The 15962-nt window shown below is 43.2% G+C and overlaps 1 protein-coding gene and 1 pseudogene across 1 annotated transcript; both read right to left on the bottom strand.

Annotated features, from left to right (window-relative positions):
* Positions 1–241: 241 nt before the first annotated feature.
* On the bottom strand, positions 242–1448 carry LOC116908009 (annotated as a pseudogene).
* Positions 1449–3660: 2212 nt separating this feature from the next.
* Positions 3661–14005, bottom strand: Znf35 (zinc finger protein 35). Its single transcript, XM_032911266.1, has 4 exons — positions 13863–14005; positions 10334–10622; positions 8815–8959; positions 3661–5096 (listed from the first exon to the last, which is right to left on the bottom strand). The coding sequence occupies exons 2-4, from the start codon at positions 10520–10522 to the stop codon at positions 3850–3852; spliced, it is 1581 nt and encodes a 526-aa protein (XP_032767157.1). The 5' UTR covers positions 10523–10622; positions 13863–14005; the 3' UTR covers positions 3661–3849.
* Positions 14006–15962: the final 1957 nt, after the last annotated feature.

The following is a 15962-nucleotide window of genomic DNA, read 5'->3' as shown; positions in this document are numbered from 1 at the left end:
AGAAAAAGAAAAAGACAAAGCTACAACAGATAAAAGACCTCAGGAATGTACATCTAATTGACACTACACGGCATCAATCGATAACTGCACTTTTGCAAACTGTGGCTATGACAGTCCTGAACAAGAAGGGCTTCCTGTTTAAGCTGCAGTAACTTTTCTGACTATGGATCATCGTTCCTTCTGTGGCAGATTTTTACAGTTCCTCTAATGCATTTGGGACAACTATCTCATAGTAACCTGCAGCTTTCCTGACAACTCCTCGCTCTCTCTCCTGCTAAGAACTGTAGCCGTTTGTTTGTTTTATTTTAAAACCTTCTGCTACGGTATCCACCACTTCCACCTCCAGATCCATAGCCACCACCATAGGGACTACCTGGGCTTCTTCCACCAAAACTGCCCCCCTTCATGGGTCCATAATTAGATTGTTGCTGTGCACTACAATTTCCAAAGTCATTATAGTTCCCACCATCACCATAGTTACCTCCACCAAAATTCCCTCCTTCATTGTAACCATCATATCCTCCTCCTCCACCACCATATCCACCACCTTGGTTTCCATATCCTGGCCCACCACCTCCATAACCTCCTCTACTACTGTAACCAGGACCACCGCCATAGTTGCCACCATCACCCCAAATCCATGATATCCACCATCACCATCTCCATAACTGCCTCTGCTGCCACTACCTCCACCACCATAACCTCCTCCTCCACCAAAGTTTCCTCCACGTCCCATAACGTTGCCAGATCCACCTCCACGACCTCTCTGTGATCCAGCAGACGGCATCTCTTGTTTAGAAAGGGCACAATTATGCCCATTAATAGTGTGGTATTTCTGAACAATTTTATCAACTGTGTCATGATCATTAAAAGTTACAAAAGCAAATCCTCTTTTTCCCACTCTGCCTGTCTTCCATAACTTCTATCGTTTCAATCTTGCCATACTTTTCAAAGTAGTCTCTCAGATTATATTCTTCTGTATCCTCTTTAATACCACCAACAAAAATCTTCTTCACCGTGAAATGGGCCCCAGGCTTCACAGAATCCTCTCTAGAAACAACTCTCTTTGGTTCCACCACACGTCCATCAACCTTATGTGGCCGAGCACACATTGTAGCATCCACCTCTTCCACACAAGAGCAGGTCACAAAACCAAAGCCTCTGGAACGTTTTGTTTGAGGATCTCTCACTACAGTCTATAAGTGTGCCCCATTTCTCAAAATGTTCTCTTAAGCTATCATCTGTGGTTTCAAAGCTCAGACCACCAATAAACAGCTTCCTCAGCTGCTCTGGTTCCCTTGGATCGTGGCCCTCCATTTTGAGACCGGACTCGCCTCTTCCAACTCGAGTTCAATATGGGACCGAGAGGAAGAGCACTCAGGTCAGTTTTAACTGAGCAACAAACTGCATTAAAATGTAACTGCTGTGTAGCACTTGGATAAAGCTTGACACAGATTTTTTTTTTTTTTTTGGTTCTTTTTTTCGGAGCTGGGGACCGAACCCAGGGCCTTGCGCTTCCTAGGCAAGCGCTCTACCACTGAGCTAAATCCCTAACCCCTTGACACAGATTTTTAAGTTAACTTTAAGTCAGGTTTCTTGTCTCTTTCCCTTTTGTTTTTCAAGACAGGGTCTTAATATGTAGCTCTGGCTGTCTTGGGACTCACGGTGTAGACCAAGTTGGCCTCAATCCACCTGCCTCTGCCCTACCAGTGCTGGGATTAATGGTGTGTGCCACCACATCCAGCTAATTCAGGTTTCTTAATCGGAAGTCTCACACCTAGCAGAAACTATAAGCAATTTGTTAAAACAATGTTAATATATATTAAAGACAAGGAATGCTGAAATCAGAGGAGTAAATTATTGTTCCAATCTTTGGATTTTAGGAATAGTAGAGCTTAGATTATTTACCTCACGAGAGCAATTGTCTATGTCTTTGAGAACTAGGGTTTTTTGTTGTTTGTATTTTTTTCCCCAAGCAATAGGATTATTCTTAGATCACTTTGGAATCAGACCTGGGACAAGGACTAGTCAAACATGTTAGTGGTAGATAAAAGGTACCATTTGGTGAGGAAGGCAATCAAAAGAAACAAGATCTAAAGGTTATGTATTTGGGTCAGACTCCTGAGAGACTGTAAACTTGGCTCTATTTTTAAAACAACTGTCATGAGCACCAGCTGCTTTTCCAGGGGACCAGAGTTCAATTCCCAGCACTACATGGTGGCCTTAAGAAACATCAGGTAGCTAGTATGACCTACCAATGAGCAGAGCTTGCTGCAATGTGCAGTCCTTAGAAAGAACTTTCATAACTTCTGAGTTACAACCATAGGAAGCCTAGGGAAGGGAGGAACGAGGGGGTGGTGGAGAAATAACAGATGTGGGATGGACAAATCACCAAGGAAGGAACAAATGCCTAAGGACACCTCTTCCCAAACCAGAAGGAATTAACTTGGGGGTAAAATGTTGTACTGCCAAAATATCTGTGTATGACTTCATGTTTTGCAGTAGTGTTTCACTCTACAACTATTATCCTCATTTGAGAGTGGGTTGAATTTTCTGGTTCTATTCTTTATATACTTGAGTGTGCTTAGGACCAGAGGTCAACTTTTGAGACATTCCATTGATGGCTCTCTACTTCTTTGGAGACAGCCTCATACCTCATCTGCTCATTGATTAAACTCGTCTTTCTGGCTAATGATCTTCAGGGATCCACCTGTGTCTCCCACCATATTCTCCATTCCCTCCTGCCTCTGTGTCGGGGTTATAGATGTGTACCACCATGTCTACCTTTTTAAGATTTTGTAGTTTTATTCTGTTTGGTCTGCATGTATGAACGAGTACCATGTCTGTGCCCAGAGCCTGAGGAAGCAAGAAGAGGATGTCAGATCTGCTGCAACTGGAGTTAAAGGTTGAGCCAAATGTAGGTGCTGAGAGCTGAACTTGGATACTCCATAACAGTGTTGTGCTCTTAACAACTAAGTCATCTCTCCGGTCTCACACCATGTCTGCTTTTTAAGTGAGTGCTAAGGTCTTCAGGCTTGCACATACAGCACTTACCAACTAAGCCATCTCTGCAGCCTCCTGGCTTTACTCGTAATGCTGATCATCAGGACTGGCAAAAAATCCTTTCACATCCAGCAACTGTGGAAGTGAGGCTTTGGCATTTTCAACCGGCTTTTGCAAGTCCAGCCTAAGGAAGAGGGGGATGACCCAATGCAGCAGGAATACCTATGACAGCTTTGACAAGGAAAGCCCCTTTACCCCTACTAAAAACTTGAGGAAAACAGTCGCAGATGTTAGGGTTATAACTGAATTGGGAGTTGTTATTAGCTGGGTAATGTATCAGTATAGAAATTCATTTGTTCATGTGATTTGGCCAGGATCAAAGGTCAATCAACTCATAATTTTAAAGAAATACTGAGGAAAAAACTTTCTCCAAATAAGTTCAATACATACATACATGCATACAAATAAATAAATATATGTGTAGGACTCATTCTATAAAAGTTGTAATGCATCTGCTCCCACACCTCCCACAATGCATGATTTCATCTGACCTTAGAAACTTAGCAGGATTAAGATCAGTACATGCACGGGAGGAAAAACTCACATTCTGTTTAGAAAACATGACTGCTTAGGATATATACAGTTAAAACAAAGTTCTTGGCTTTTAGGTGTTTAAGTTTTATTTTCTTTAAATTAGCCTTTGAAATGTGTGTTTACATTACCTTCCAGAAAAATAACTTTAAAAGGTACAGTCCTCATTTTGGCCAAGGAAGAATAAAGAACAGAGGTGCCTGCTATTAGGAGCAGTAGGTTATGACCAAGAGCAGGGTTTCACCCTCTTCCTTGCTATTGGACAAGATGAGTTCTATGATGTCGCATGAGGTGTGAGTTAGAAATAAAAGCTGCACCACACTTTGCACATTCATAGGGCTTCTCTCCCGTGTGGGTTCGCTGGTGGACAGTGAGGCTTGACCTCTGTCTGAAGGCCTTCCCACACTCGTTACAAGAATAAGGTTTTTCCCCATTATGGATTCTTTGATGAATGAGTAGGTATGAGCTACAAGTGAAGGCCTTCCCACACTCATTACACACATAAGGGAGATCTCCACTATGAATTCTCTGGTGGACAATAAGGCAAGAGAGCTGACTGAAGGCTTTTCCACATTCGCTGCAATCGTAAGGTTTCTCTGCAGTGTGAATTCTCTGGTGCACAATGAGGTGAGAAAAACAACTGAAGGCTTTCCCACACTCTTTACACTCATACGGCTTCTCCCCAGTGTGGCTTCGCTGATGCACAATAAGATTTGCACTTTGGGTAAAGGCTTTTCCACAGTCATTGCAAGCGAAAGGCTTCTCCCCAGTGTGGATCCTCTGATGGACGATGAGGTTGGAGCTTCGAGTGAATGTTTTTCCACATTCATTGCATTCATAGCATTTCTCAGTTATATGGACTTTCTGGTGGCGAGCAAGCTGCGAGCTGTAACTGAAGGCTTTTTCACATTCACCACACTTAAAGGTTTTTTCTAAGGAGTGGATTTTCTGATGGACAGTCAGATTTGAACTCTGAGTGAAAGCCTTCCCACATTTTCCACAAACATAGGGTTTCTGTCCAGTGTGGATCCTCTGATGCACAACAAGGTTTGCACTCTGAATGAAGGCCTTCCCACACTCATGACACTCAAAGGGCTTCTCCCCAGTGTGGATTCGTTGATGCACAACCAGATTTGCACTCTGACTAAAGCCTTTCCCACACTCACTACACGTAAACGGCTTCTGCCCAGGCTGTATTTTCTGTTTTTTAGCAGGAGCAGAACTAAGGCTATATTTCCCCCTAGTCTTCTTAGATTTCTCTTCTTCCTCGTCTTGGAAGCTTCCAGACAATGGACAGTCTTTCACTGTCGCTTTTCTCAAATCTCCTTTTTCTCTCCTTATTCTCGGTTTTTTAAACATATTTCCCTTTTCACAAGATTCTCCTAGCTCAGAGCTTTGAAGGTCACCTTTCTGGATTCTTCCTAAAATCATGGGGGGCTTATCCGAGTCATCACATATCTCTGTTTTAGGAATCAATAACTCTAGGTTCTTGGTTTTGGTACCTGTACCAAGAAACAGATAATATAAATGTTAGTTTCCTCTTGCCTATAAAAAGAATAGGCTCATCAAGGTCAGAAAAATAAAAGACTTCATCAAAGAGGGGATACCACGGAAGGCTCTGTGCTCTGCCACACACTTGCCCCCACCAGAATCTATTATGGTTCCGTTGTAAGTGTCACATATAAGACTGCATGCTGAATATTTGCCTCTAGCTAGTAGTGTTTTGGGGAAAGTTCTGCAAAGTCCTAGCCCTGTGCTTCCTGAGACAAACAGTTTCATCTTCTACATAATCCTGCTATCATTTTCTGTACAAATTACTCTGAACTAAAACTGCTGCTCCTGTAAACTAAGAGAGATATTTCCCTCCTTACTTCTGTCAGTAATACCGGACACTTAACCAGAGAAACAGGCCAAAACTCTAGACAACACTCTGGTTACCTGAAGACAAGTCTCACAACTGTGACCAGTTATGAAGGATACCAGCCCTTCCTCAACTTGCCTTTTTTTCTTGAGCTGCTAGTATGGTTAAGCATAGAGCTGATCATGCGCACAGGTACTCGACTCGGCCTCTCTGCTCTACAGGGGCCCCTCCTTGCTCTTCTGGAAAGGGGGGCTCAGCTATGTGGGGCCTCTTGCTCATTGCCTTATACCCTTCCTGTTTTCCAGTGGTCTCATGTCTGCCTCTCCCCCACACCCTTTCTCTGGGATCTGTAACGTCACAAACTGAAGATAATGGTTTCCCAGCTTGGGGTAGAGTGAAGTGGAACCTGAAAAATTGTTTTAATGTAAGGAGATATTTATACACAGTGTTAGGGATGTAATCATATCTGAGCTAGGCAGTGGGGTGGGACTTCTTAATCTCCCCCCACCCCACTCAAGTGAGCCATGGACCACCCTGCCACCTTCCTTTCCCCAAGAGTGATGGTTTATGTTTGAAGGAGAATAAAACTATTTTTACAAAAAAAAAAAAAAAAAAAAAAGCATAGAGCTGATCAGTTAATTATAATCTCTATCCATAAACAAAAGACATTCCAACTTAGGCTTTTGTGTATGAAAATGATAGCAAAAGGATAAAATCTGGACACGGTGACACACACTTGTAATCCCAGCACATGGGTATCTGAGAAAGGAGGATCTCTCAGAGTCTGAGGACAGCCTCATCTACAGCAAGTTCGAGGACAGCCAGGATTAAACGGAGAGAGTTTGTCTCAAAAAAACAAAAACTCATCAAGGCTGGGGTGTGGCTCAGCAGTTAAGAACACTGGCCGCTCTTCCAAAGGACTCGGGACTTGAGATGCTATACAAATATTCTATCACCAAACCACGGCCAGAGCATCAGTGAGTTCTCATCAGTATCTGACTTTCTTCCTTTTACTCCTTCCCCCTGGTGCAGAAGACTGAGCAAAAGGCAGCAATATGTTAAATATCTGCACTGCATTTTGAACTATAAACTCACGCCTTTCACTATTTCAAAGAACATGTAATCTGTATAATCTTTAGCTGGTACAAGTTCTTGCTACCCAACCCTGGGCCATTTAAACCATCTGTAATGGGATCTGATGCCCTCTTCTGGTGTGTCTGGGGAGAGTCATGGTGTACTCATACACATAAATTAAATAAATCTTAGGGGGGAAAAAGTGGAAGGGCAAAGCTAACCCCACAACCTCTGTGAGTGCATTGTGGCATGGGTACATAAATACATACACAAAGTAAACAGATAAATAAAGCCTAATTGTGATCTCGACATCTGGGAAGCAGAGGCAGGACCTTCAAAGATTCAAGGTCGTCTAGATTACATGAAACACTGTCAGGGAAAACGAACAAAAAACCAAAACAGAACAGAAAAGATTTGAAATTTACATTGTTGGCCCTCTAAGCAACTTTGTGTACTCTAGTTATGAAGCATAATTTTTCTCCCTTGAGACAACTCTGACATTTTCAACCCTTAGTCACAGGCAATATTCTGCTACAACCAATCAAGACTGATTTCATGGACCATGTGTTGTGGTATAAACTTTTAATTCCAGTAACTAGAAGACATTTGGCAGGTTGATATCTGTGAGTTCAAGGGTAGCCTGGTCTACATGATGAGTTTCAGGACAGCCAGGGCTATGCAGAGATGTAGAGAGACCCTGTCTCAAAAACAAAACCACAAACCAAGATGATAACAACAACAATATTAATAAAGATTTAATTAAGTGAGAACATCTTACTGTTTTTAGTCTGTGTTGTCTCTTATAAAGATGAACATTTCCATCTGCTTCTTGGGTACCTTTTAATCTCTGTATATTTGAATAAACTGCTCACCCACCCAACATTTGTGTCTTGTGTCTGTGCACACGCACAGTGTGCAGTGTGCATGTGGAAGTCTGAGGACGACTTTCAGGAGCTGACCCTTTCTTCCATGTGGTTCCATGGGATTGAACTCGGGTCAAAAACCGTGGCAACTGCCTTTATCATTGAGCTACCTGATAGCCCTGAGCTACTGCTTTATTAAGACAGGGCTTCTCTGTGTAGCCCTTGTTCACTCTAAAGGCTAGGGTAGCCTAGAAGTCAGGGACCTAACCTGCCTCTACCTCCTAAGTGCTAGGATTAAAGGAATAAGCCATCATACTCAGTGCCTGAATTAACTTTTTAAATCATTTTCATACTAATGGTTTATAATAACTTCTTCTATGTTGAAGGTATTTTTTGTTTGTTTTGAGAGCCCTTACTATGTAGTTGGTCTGGACCAGCTATGTTGACCAGGCTGGCTTCAAATGCAGAGAGATCCAACTGCCACTATCTCAGAGTGCTGGGATTAAAGGCCATGATACAAGCTAAAGGTATCCTTTAAGAATTTTAAGGTTACATTTACTGGGAGATGAAGGTAGCCTGTCAAAGCACATGTGTGGCCGTCAGAGGTTGACTTTTGGGAGTCAATGTATTGCTTTCTTCCACTATGTGGGTCTTAGGATCAAACTTAGGTCATCAGGAGTCTTTACCTGTTTAGCTGTCTCAATAGCCCTAAAGTTACTAGCTTTAAAAAATTACTTCTTTCTTTTTATTTTATATGCATTGGTATTTTACCTATGCATATAAAATATGTCTGAGGGCAGAGTCACTGGAACCAGACTTATAGACAGGTGTGAACTGCCATGTGGGTGCTTGCGATTAAACCTAGGTCCTCTGGGAGAGCACTGAGTGCTCTTACCCACTGAGCCATTTCTCAAGATATTTAAGACATTTAAGACTGAGGTTGTCGCTTGATTGGTAAACTGCTTGCCTAGCATGTATGAAGCATTGGGTTTAATCCCCAACACACATAGTGACACTGGGGAAGTAAAGACAGGAGACCAACAGTCAAGGTCAGTCTTGGCTATTTAGTGAACTTCAGGCTAGTCCGGGCCATAGGACCATCTCAGAAAAGAAAATGAAAACACATGCAGAGCACTGTCCTTTGCTTGCAACTTATGAATAACCATAAAACACATGAAGACATGGGCTTACATGTGTGTGGACATGGAAAGTGCTGAAAAGTAAGCATGATGAATAAGTGAGTTTAGAACTTACCTGTGTGGTCTTCAGACTGTATAAAGTAAGCCTCTTACTATGGCCACTGGATGAGCAGCTCTGAAGGGTTGACAGGGTCAACACCTTCACACTATATGGTTCAAAAAGAGAAACCAGACTCCTGCCCACATGTTTTAATGTGACTGAGATCAGGGTGCTGAACTTTACCTAGTGGGGTTGGGTTCCTATGAGGCTCCAGGATTTCACTCTTGACCAGAGTCCCTGTCAATGAGTAGCTCCCAAGGGGTGAAGCAGCAGCAGCCTCCTGTGTTGCTTTTAGTACCACTGCCATGTCCCAGAACATTTTCTGACCCTAGAAACAAGTGAGCATAGTTTGTTTATGAAGGGGACTGAAGACTGGAGCGCTGTGATCACAGCTTTGAGGATGAAAACACATTCGTGGAGATCACAGACACTGGGGAGGAGCCTCCCCCAGCTCCCCAGGAGACCTGGGGGAAAAGCAAGGCTACCACTTTGAATTATTACTCACTCAGCTCTACAACGCATACTCTAGTCTGCTGCTGAGTCCTGGCTTGGACCAGCAGGGAGCATGGCTTTAAGAAGCTCAGAGGACACAGCACTCACTTCACGCTACAGAAATCAGGTGTGCTGGCACCTGGGGAGTGGCTGCAGGTGGATCAGAGGTTTGAGGTTAGCAGAGTTTGAGCGCAGCACTGGGACACATTTTTCAGCAGGATTTTCTGGTCCCCAAAGATAATCACAGAGTTTCATAGAGAGCTTTGGGAAGACCTTTGAATGAACCTGGGGTGTGCTTGAAACCATTAAGGGCAAGCCAAAGTGTGGCAATGCATGCCCTTAATCCCAGCATATGGGCAGTAAAGGCAGGGCAGGAGACTCAGGAATTCAAGCCAGGTTGAACTATGTTATTTGTCTATAGAGGAGCAGTACCTGTAGCAACACCCAGATCTCGTACACCCAAGTTATACGTTAATAACCCCAGGTGGCAGATGTCATCCACAATAAGGAGCTTGACACATTCGTAAAAACACAGAAACCCAGGTCTTATTCTCAGAATCTGGTTTGATTACAATGGAGTATAATGTGGGCAACGAGATGCCATAAGGCTCAAGTTCTATGTAGCAATGGTTGGAAGCTGCAGATTTATAGAGAACACCAGCATATCACTCAGAAGGAAAATTCTCACTATATTCCAAAGGAATAAAGGTCAGGGCCCTAACCAGGAAAAAGGAATCTGGGTCTGACAGGACAGTGCCTGTGAAACCATCTGGGTCTGACAGGACAGTGCCTGTGAAACCATCTGGGTCTGACAGGACAGTGCCCGTGAAACCATCTGGGTCTGACAGGACAGTGCCCGTGAAACCATCTGGGTCTGACAGGACAGTGCTGTGAAACCATCTGGGTCTGACAGGACAGTGCCCATGAAACCATCTGGGTCTGACAGGTCAGTGCCTCTGAAACCATCTGGGTCTGACAGGACAGTGCCTCTGAAACCATCTGGGTCTGACAGGACAGTGCCTCTGAAACCATCTGGGTCTGACAGGACAGTGCCCGTGAAACCATCTGGGTCTGACAGGACAGTGCCTCTGAAACCATCTGGGTCTGACAGGACAGTGCCCGTGAAACCATCTGGGTCTGACAGGACAGTGCTTGTGAAACCATCTGAGACCTGCACTTTTCTTCTCCTCCTCCCAAATTCGTCATTTACCTTCTCCTCCTCTTCTGATCCACAGATGCTCACGTAAGGACCCTCCCCCAGGGCCCAGTTCTTGATGTTCCCAGAGAACACTTGTTGGCTGGATGCCTGACTTATGACACATTCTTCATCTTCTTCCTTTTTCACCTTCACTGGGCTCCAAGAGGCTCTGCCCATGGTCTCTTTCAACTCTGCAGTCATCTTCTCTGTTCAGTGCAGGATCTTTGATAGCTGACAGGCACCCCCAAACAGTTAAGCTCCATCTAATCTTCAAGTCTCCAAAGCCAAGATGAGCTATTCACTGCAAAACCAGAAAACATGGTTAGCAACAGATACATAGCATGGATAACGCTCACCATCAACCACTGGTTGATGTTCCCAGTTCTCAGCTAGTGATCCTTCAAATGATGGGAGCTGACTATAAATACATAACAAAAATAGATGTATAAACCACTTTTTATTTTTGATACAAAATAGTATTTTGCCTGGTGTGGTAGTGTACACCTTTAATCCCAGCACTTGGGAAGCCTACATAGACCATCCACAGCTGCATATTGAGACTCAGAAGGGGGAAAAAAGGAAATACAGGAAGAACTAAAAACTTTTATATAGAAAAAGATTAAGGAAAAATTCCAACCCGGTGATAATTATTATTTTACTTATAATTTATTTTCACTATGGGGACAGCTATTTTCAGAATTAGACTGATTTTGTTTTGTTTTGTTTCCTTGAGAAAGGGTTTCTCTGTGTAGCCCTGGCTTTCCTGGAACTCACTCTATAGACCAGGCTGGTCTCAAACTCAGCCTGCCTCTGCCTCTGAGTGCTGGGATGTGCTACTACTGCCCAGCTAGACTAATTTTTTTTTTTTTTTTTAAAGAGGGATATTACAAAGACTCCTTGCCAAGGAGAAAAAGAATGATTATCTTAGAGAGTATAATTAAAATTATTTTTGAGGTTCTTTTCGTCTGTTTTATTTTTTTTTAATTTTACTTTTCTTGGATATTTTATGTTATCCCCTTTCACCCATCTCTCCCCCTGCTTCTATGAGGATTCTCCCACTCCCATGCACCCATTCCAACCTCAATGCCCTGGCATTACCCTACAGTGGAGAAAATGAGCCTTCACAGGACCAAGGGCTTTTCTTCCTATTAATACTGGACAATGCCATCCTCTGCTACATATGTGGCTGCAGTCATGGGTCCCTCCATGTGTACTCATTGGTTAATGGTTTAGTCCCTGGGAGCTCTGGTTGGGTCTAGCTGGTTGATATTGTTGTTCTTCCTCTGGGGTTGCAAACCCTGTCAGTTCCTTCAGTCTTTTCTCTAACTCCTCTACTGGGCCCTTTGTTTAGTCCAATGGTAAGCTGCCACCATCCTCATTTGTATCAGGAGGGCTCGGCAGAACCTCTCAAAAGACACCCATATCTGGCTCCTGTCAGCAAGCACTTCTTGGCATCAGCAATAGAGGCTGGGTTTAGTGACAATATTTGGGATGGATCCCCAGGTGGGGCAGATTGGAAAAAGATCTTTACCAATCCGATAGATACATCTAATATATACAAAGAACTCAAGAACTTAGATTCCAGAGAGTCAAATAATCCTATTAAAAAATGGGGTACAGAGCTAAACAAAGAATTCTCAACTGAGGAATACCAAATGGCTGAGAAACACCTAAAGAAATGTTCAATATTCTTAGTCATCAGGGAAGTGAAAATCAAAACAATCCTGAGATTTCACCTCACACCAGTCAGAATGGCTAAGATCAAAAACTCAGGTGACAGCACATGCTGTCGAGGATGTGGGGAAAGAGGAACACTCCTCCATTGCTGGTGGGATTGCAAACTGGTACAACCACTCTGGAAATCAGTCTGGAGGTTCCTCAGAAAACTGGACATAGTAATACCTGAGGACCCAGTTATACCACTCCTAAGCGTATACCCAAATAATGCTTCAACATATAACAAGGACACGTGCTCCACTATATTCACAGCAGCCTTATTTATAATAGCCAAAGGCTGGGGAGAACCCAGATGCCCTTCAACAGAGGAATGGATACAGAAAATGTGGTATATTTACACAGTGGAGTACTACTCAGCTATTAAAAACAATGACTTCATGAAATTTCTAGGCAAATGGATGGAACTAGAAAATATCATCCTGAGTGAGGTAATCCAGTCACAAAAGAACACACATGGTATGCACTCACTGATAAGTGAATAATAGCCCAAAAGCTTAGAATACTAAGAAAAAAATTCACATATCATATAAAGCCCAAGAAGGAGGAAGACCAATATATGGATGCTTCATTCCTTCTTAGAAGGGGAAACAAAATACTCATAGGAGGAAATACAGGGACAAAGAGTGGGGCAGGGACTGAAGAAAAGGCCATTCAGAGTCTGTTTGATGTTTATAGTTCCCACATCTTCCAAATGTTTGATAAGACTAAATATTGGACTTAAAACAAAATTATTCACATTGATGTTGTTTACCCTTATTTTAAATTGTTACCCAATAATCTTTAATTGTTAGTCTCACTAACAATTAAACACATAGTTGACCTTTACAGACATTTGCATAAACATATACATACAGATTGGGTGATACCCCGGTCCCCTGTGTGTGCACCTTCGGACTGCATTTGCACGGGTCTCACCACTCTGTACCGGTGGTTTTGCTCATTGTTTCTACCGTGCTGGGAATCTATACAAAGGCCTAAAGTATACTAGACAAATGCTCTTCCACTAAGGTATACCCTTGGCCACAACCAGTTCTTGACTCAATCAGTGTTTCAAAACAGTCTTAATAATCTTTCAATATACAGAAGATACAGAACACACACACACACACACACACACACACACACACACACACACCACACACACACCTCATTCTGGCAGAGTATTCTAAATTTACTTAACCATATCCTTATTTTGGTAATAGTTTCCTGTACAAAGAATTCCTTTCACCTGCTGCAATACTCCTTTAGAAGGAACTAGCTTAAGGGTTTATATTTATTGTCAAACTGCTTTCTAAAGCAGCGCCTAAAGCCAGGCACACAACTACTGGTTAACAGGACCTCTTTATCTCAAATAAGCCGACAGGGGTTTTGTTTATTTTATTTTAAATAAAGCCAAACGATCTATTTTAGCTGTATGTAAGGAGTTTGAAATTTTTGCTCCTATTCCTCTTTGGTTCTTTTTCTAGAAACTGGTGCTAATGTTTATTAAATCGCCTTATTCAGCTGCTGCTTCAAGGGTAATCTTACTCCTTTTCCACCATCAACTTTACTGTACACACTGAAATTCTTTAAGTAATGTCACGAATTTCACCACGGCGTCAAACAGTAATTCTGGCGGGTTATTCTAAGTGGGGCTAAGTCTCCCGGCACAAGAGCTTGAGACTCGTTCCACCATGTGCTTGAGTCTTCTGGCCAGACAGACCCCCGCGGGCCCCTCGCCCCAGCAGGCCGGAGCCATCTGCACAGGACGCTTCCTCTATCCCCGCCAACAGGCTCGCCGCCCGACCCGGACGCCCCAAGCTACCTCCCGGCCCCGCGATTGTCCGCGATGGTCGGTGGAGGACAATCCCACGCCTCTCGCCGCGACCCGCTCGCCACGTTGGTCCAGCCGGGCGGGCGATAGCTTCGCGGACTGAGATTCCACTGCCTCTCAGCAGCAACGGGGCCGAGAACAATGACCGGACAGGAAGTGCCTCGCGCTGGGCTTCCGGCTTCCCAGGCAGGCCGGCCTCTCTAGGAAAGAATCTACGGGGGTCGTCCGCCTCGGTGCCGAGGGCGGGCGGGGCATTAGCCGGTTAGGCAGCTGCCTTCTCCCAAGCAGAGCTGACGATGGTAGACAGTTCCCTCACCATTTTTATCTTCACAATATCAAATGGTACAGAAAAACGGGCGGAATGGGCAGAGGATACTCCTATCCTTCATCTGGGACAACATTTGCCTTAATTCTCATGTATAATTAAGGTCAACTTTGGAAATTATAAACATTAACCGTCATTGCCAATAAGAAAAATAACAACCATTCACATTCAGATGTATTTAACTGTCTTAAAATATTTCAAACCCGTTAGGAGTGGTGGTGCCCAGTAAGCACTCAGGAGGCAAAATCTGGCGGATCTCTGTGCACTGGAGTTGGCCTGATCTACACAGTGAGTTCCGGTTTAGCTAGGGCTGCATAGAGAGACAAGGTCCCATGAACAAAAATCAAATCTAACAATAAGAAAACTCACAAACATTTCAAAACTGCTCTCTGCCCTCAAATGAGTTCCACAGCATTCCACTTAGGTGTCTGTAGTTTTGTGTGTTTGAAAAGGTAAAATCAGAGGAAGACAGCACCCTTCACTCAGGTCCCTCAATGAGTAAATTTTAAATAATTACACAGCATCAAGCCAAGGACTAGTGGCCACATCTGTGATCCCAGCTCTTGAGAGGCTATGGCTGGGTCACCAGAAGTTTGAGGCCATCGACGACATCACATAGTCTAGGGGAAATCCAGACTCCAAACCTATGTCTTCTGATTCTAAATATAGTGTTCTTCCCAGGTTGTTTTCAGACAGCAGACTCTTCCTACTCACTTCTGTATCTCACAACTCTGGATCACACTTTTATATAGGCTTTCTGTAACACCTACACACCATCTTTAAAAAAAAATGTATGACCTGCATGTTTAAAAACAATGCACAGTTTTTTACATTTAAAAATTTATTTCGCTATCACAACTTCACCATTACCTTTTTATGAGACAAACAGTTTCTTCAGTCTTCAAGTGCTCCAAAGCCTCTTTCCAGAGTCACAGTAAGTGATTTGGTACCAGTTATCTTTTAATTGGAATGGAGATTGTTTAAGACTTTGGAAATTGTAGGATGATGTCATTATGCAGGTGAAGGCAGGTATAGGATAGAACGAGGCCTGTCATTGGACGAGAAGGAAGGATGGGTGGGAGAAAAGTTTTAGAGAAAAAGAGACTGGAACAAGGAAGGAGAGAAGCAGCCAAAAGAACATGGAGGAGGATGTTAAGATTCCTCTCTGTACGTTTACAGGTTGTTATGAATGTTCCTAAGGGATGGATGTGTACAGGGCTTTGTATGTCTAGGTGGGCAATTATATCTTATCAATTGGATCAGAGGTTATTGTGTGTGTGTTCTTTCATGTGTCGATTTGAGTTCAAGAGAGTATGTGACACTAGGCTGCCATGGAATTGGGATGTATATTTCTGGCATGGTGGCAACCTGCCTTGGGAACTAGACGGGTAAAGAAAGATTGTTTCCAGGCTCAGAGAGAAGCCATGGGTGGTGTGATATGGGATGGAGCAAAGCAGGTGAGAGGCTTTGCTGAGTGAGATGAAGATGTCTACCAGATATCTTGGGGCACTGTGGTGCCGGACCTAATGCAGGCGAAAAAGAGAGTTTATTTTATTTATTTATTTATTTATTTATTTATTTATTTTTATAATTTTACAGCAACAGAAAATCTAGGGGAAGTTTCTTCAACTTGTCATAAAGTGGTCATGAGTTTTCCCCACTAAGACTGAGGGATCACAGCTCAACAGTTACTTCACTATGACTGTGTGCCATTTCCCATGACTGTATTTTTCTCTTTTATGTTCTAGGTTCAAACACAGTGTCTT

The sequence above is a fragment of the Rattus rattus genome, chromosome 8 (assembly GCF_011064425.1).
Source record: "Rattus rattus isolate New Zealand chromosome 8, Rrattus_CSIRO_v1, whole genome shotgun sequence".
NCBI classification, from domain to species: domain Eukaryota; kingdom Metazoa; phylum Chordata; class Mammalia; order Rodentia; family Muridae; genus Rattus; species Rattus rattus.
Note: the sequence above shows the minus strand (reverse complement) of the source record. Positions and strands in the feature narration are given on the sequence as shown.

What these genes read in the sequence shown, in the direction of transcription:
- Znf35 (XM_032911266.1), bottom strand. Translation starts at nt 10,522, where the DNA reads ATGACTGCAGAGTTGAAAGAGACCATGGGCAGAGCCTCTTGGAGCCCA. An exon ending in GATCAGAAGAGGAGGAGAAG is followed by an intron (nt 8,960 to 10,333) that starts GTAAATGACGAA and finishes ACTTGTTTCTAG; the next exon opens with GGTCAGAAAATGTTCTGGGA. An exon ending in TAGGAACCCAACCCCACTAG is followed by an intron (nt 5,097 to 8,814) that starts GTAAAGTTCAGC and finishes TTCTTGGTACAG; the next exon opens with GTACCAAAACCAAGAACCTA.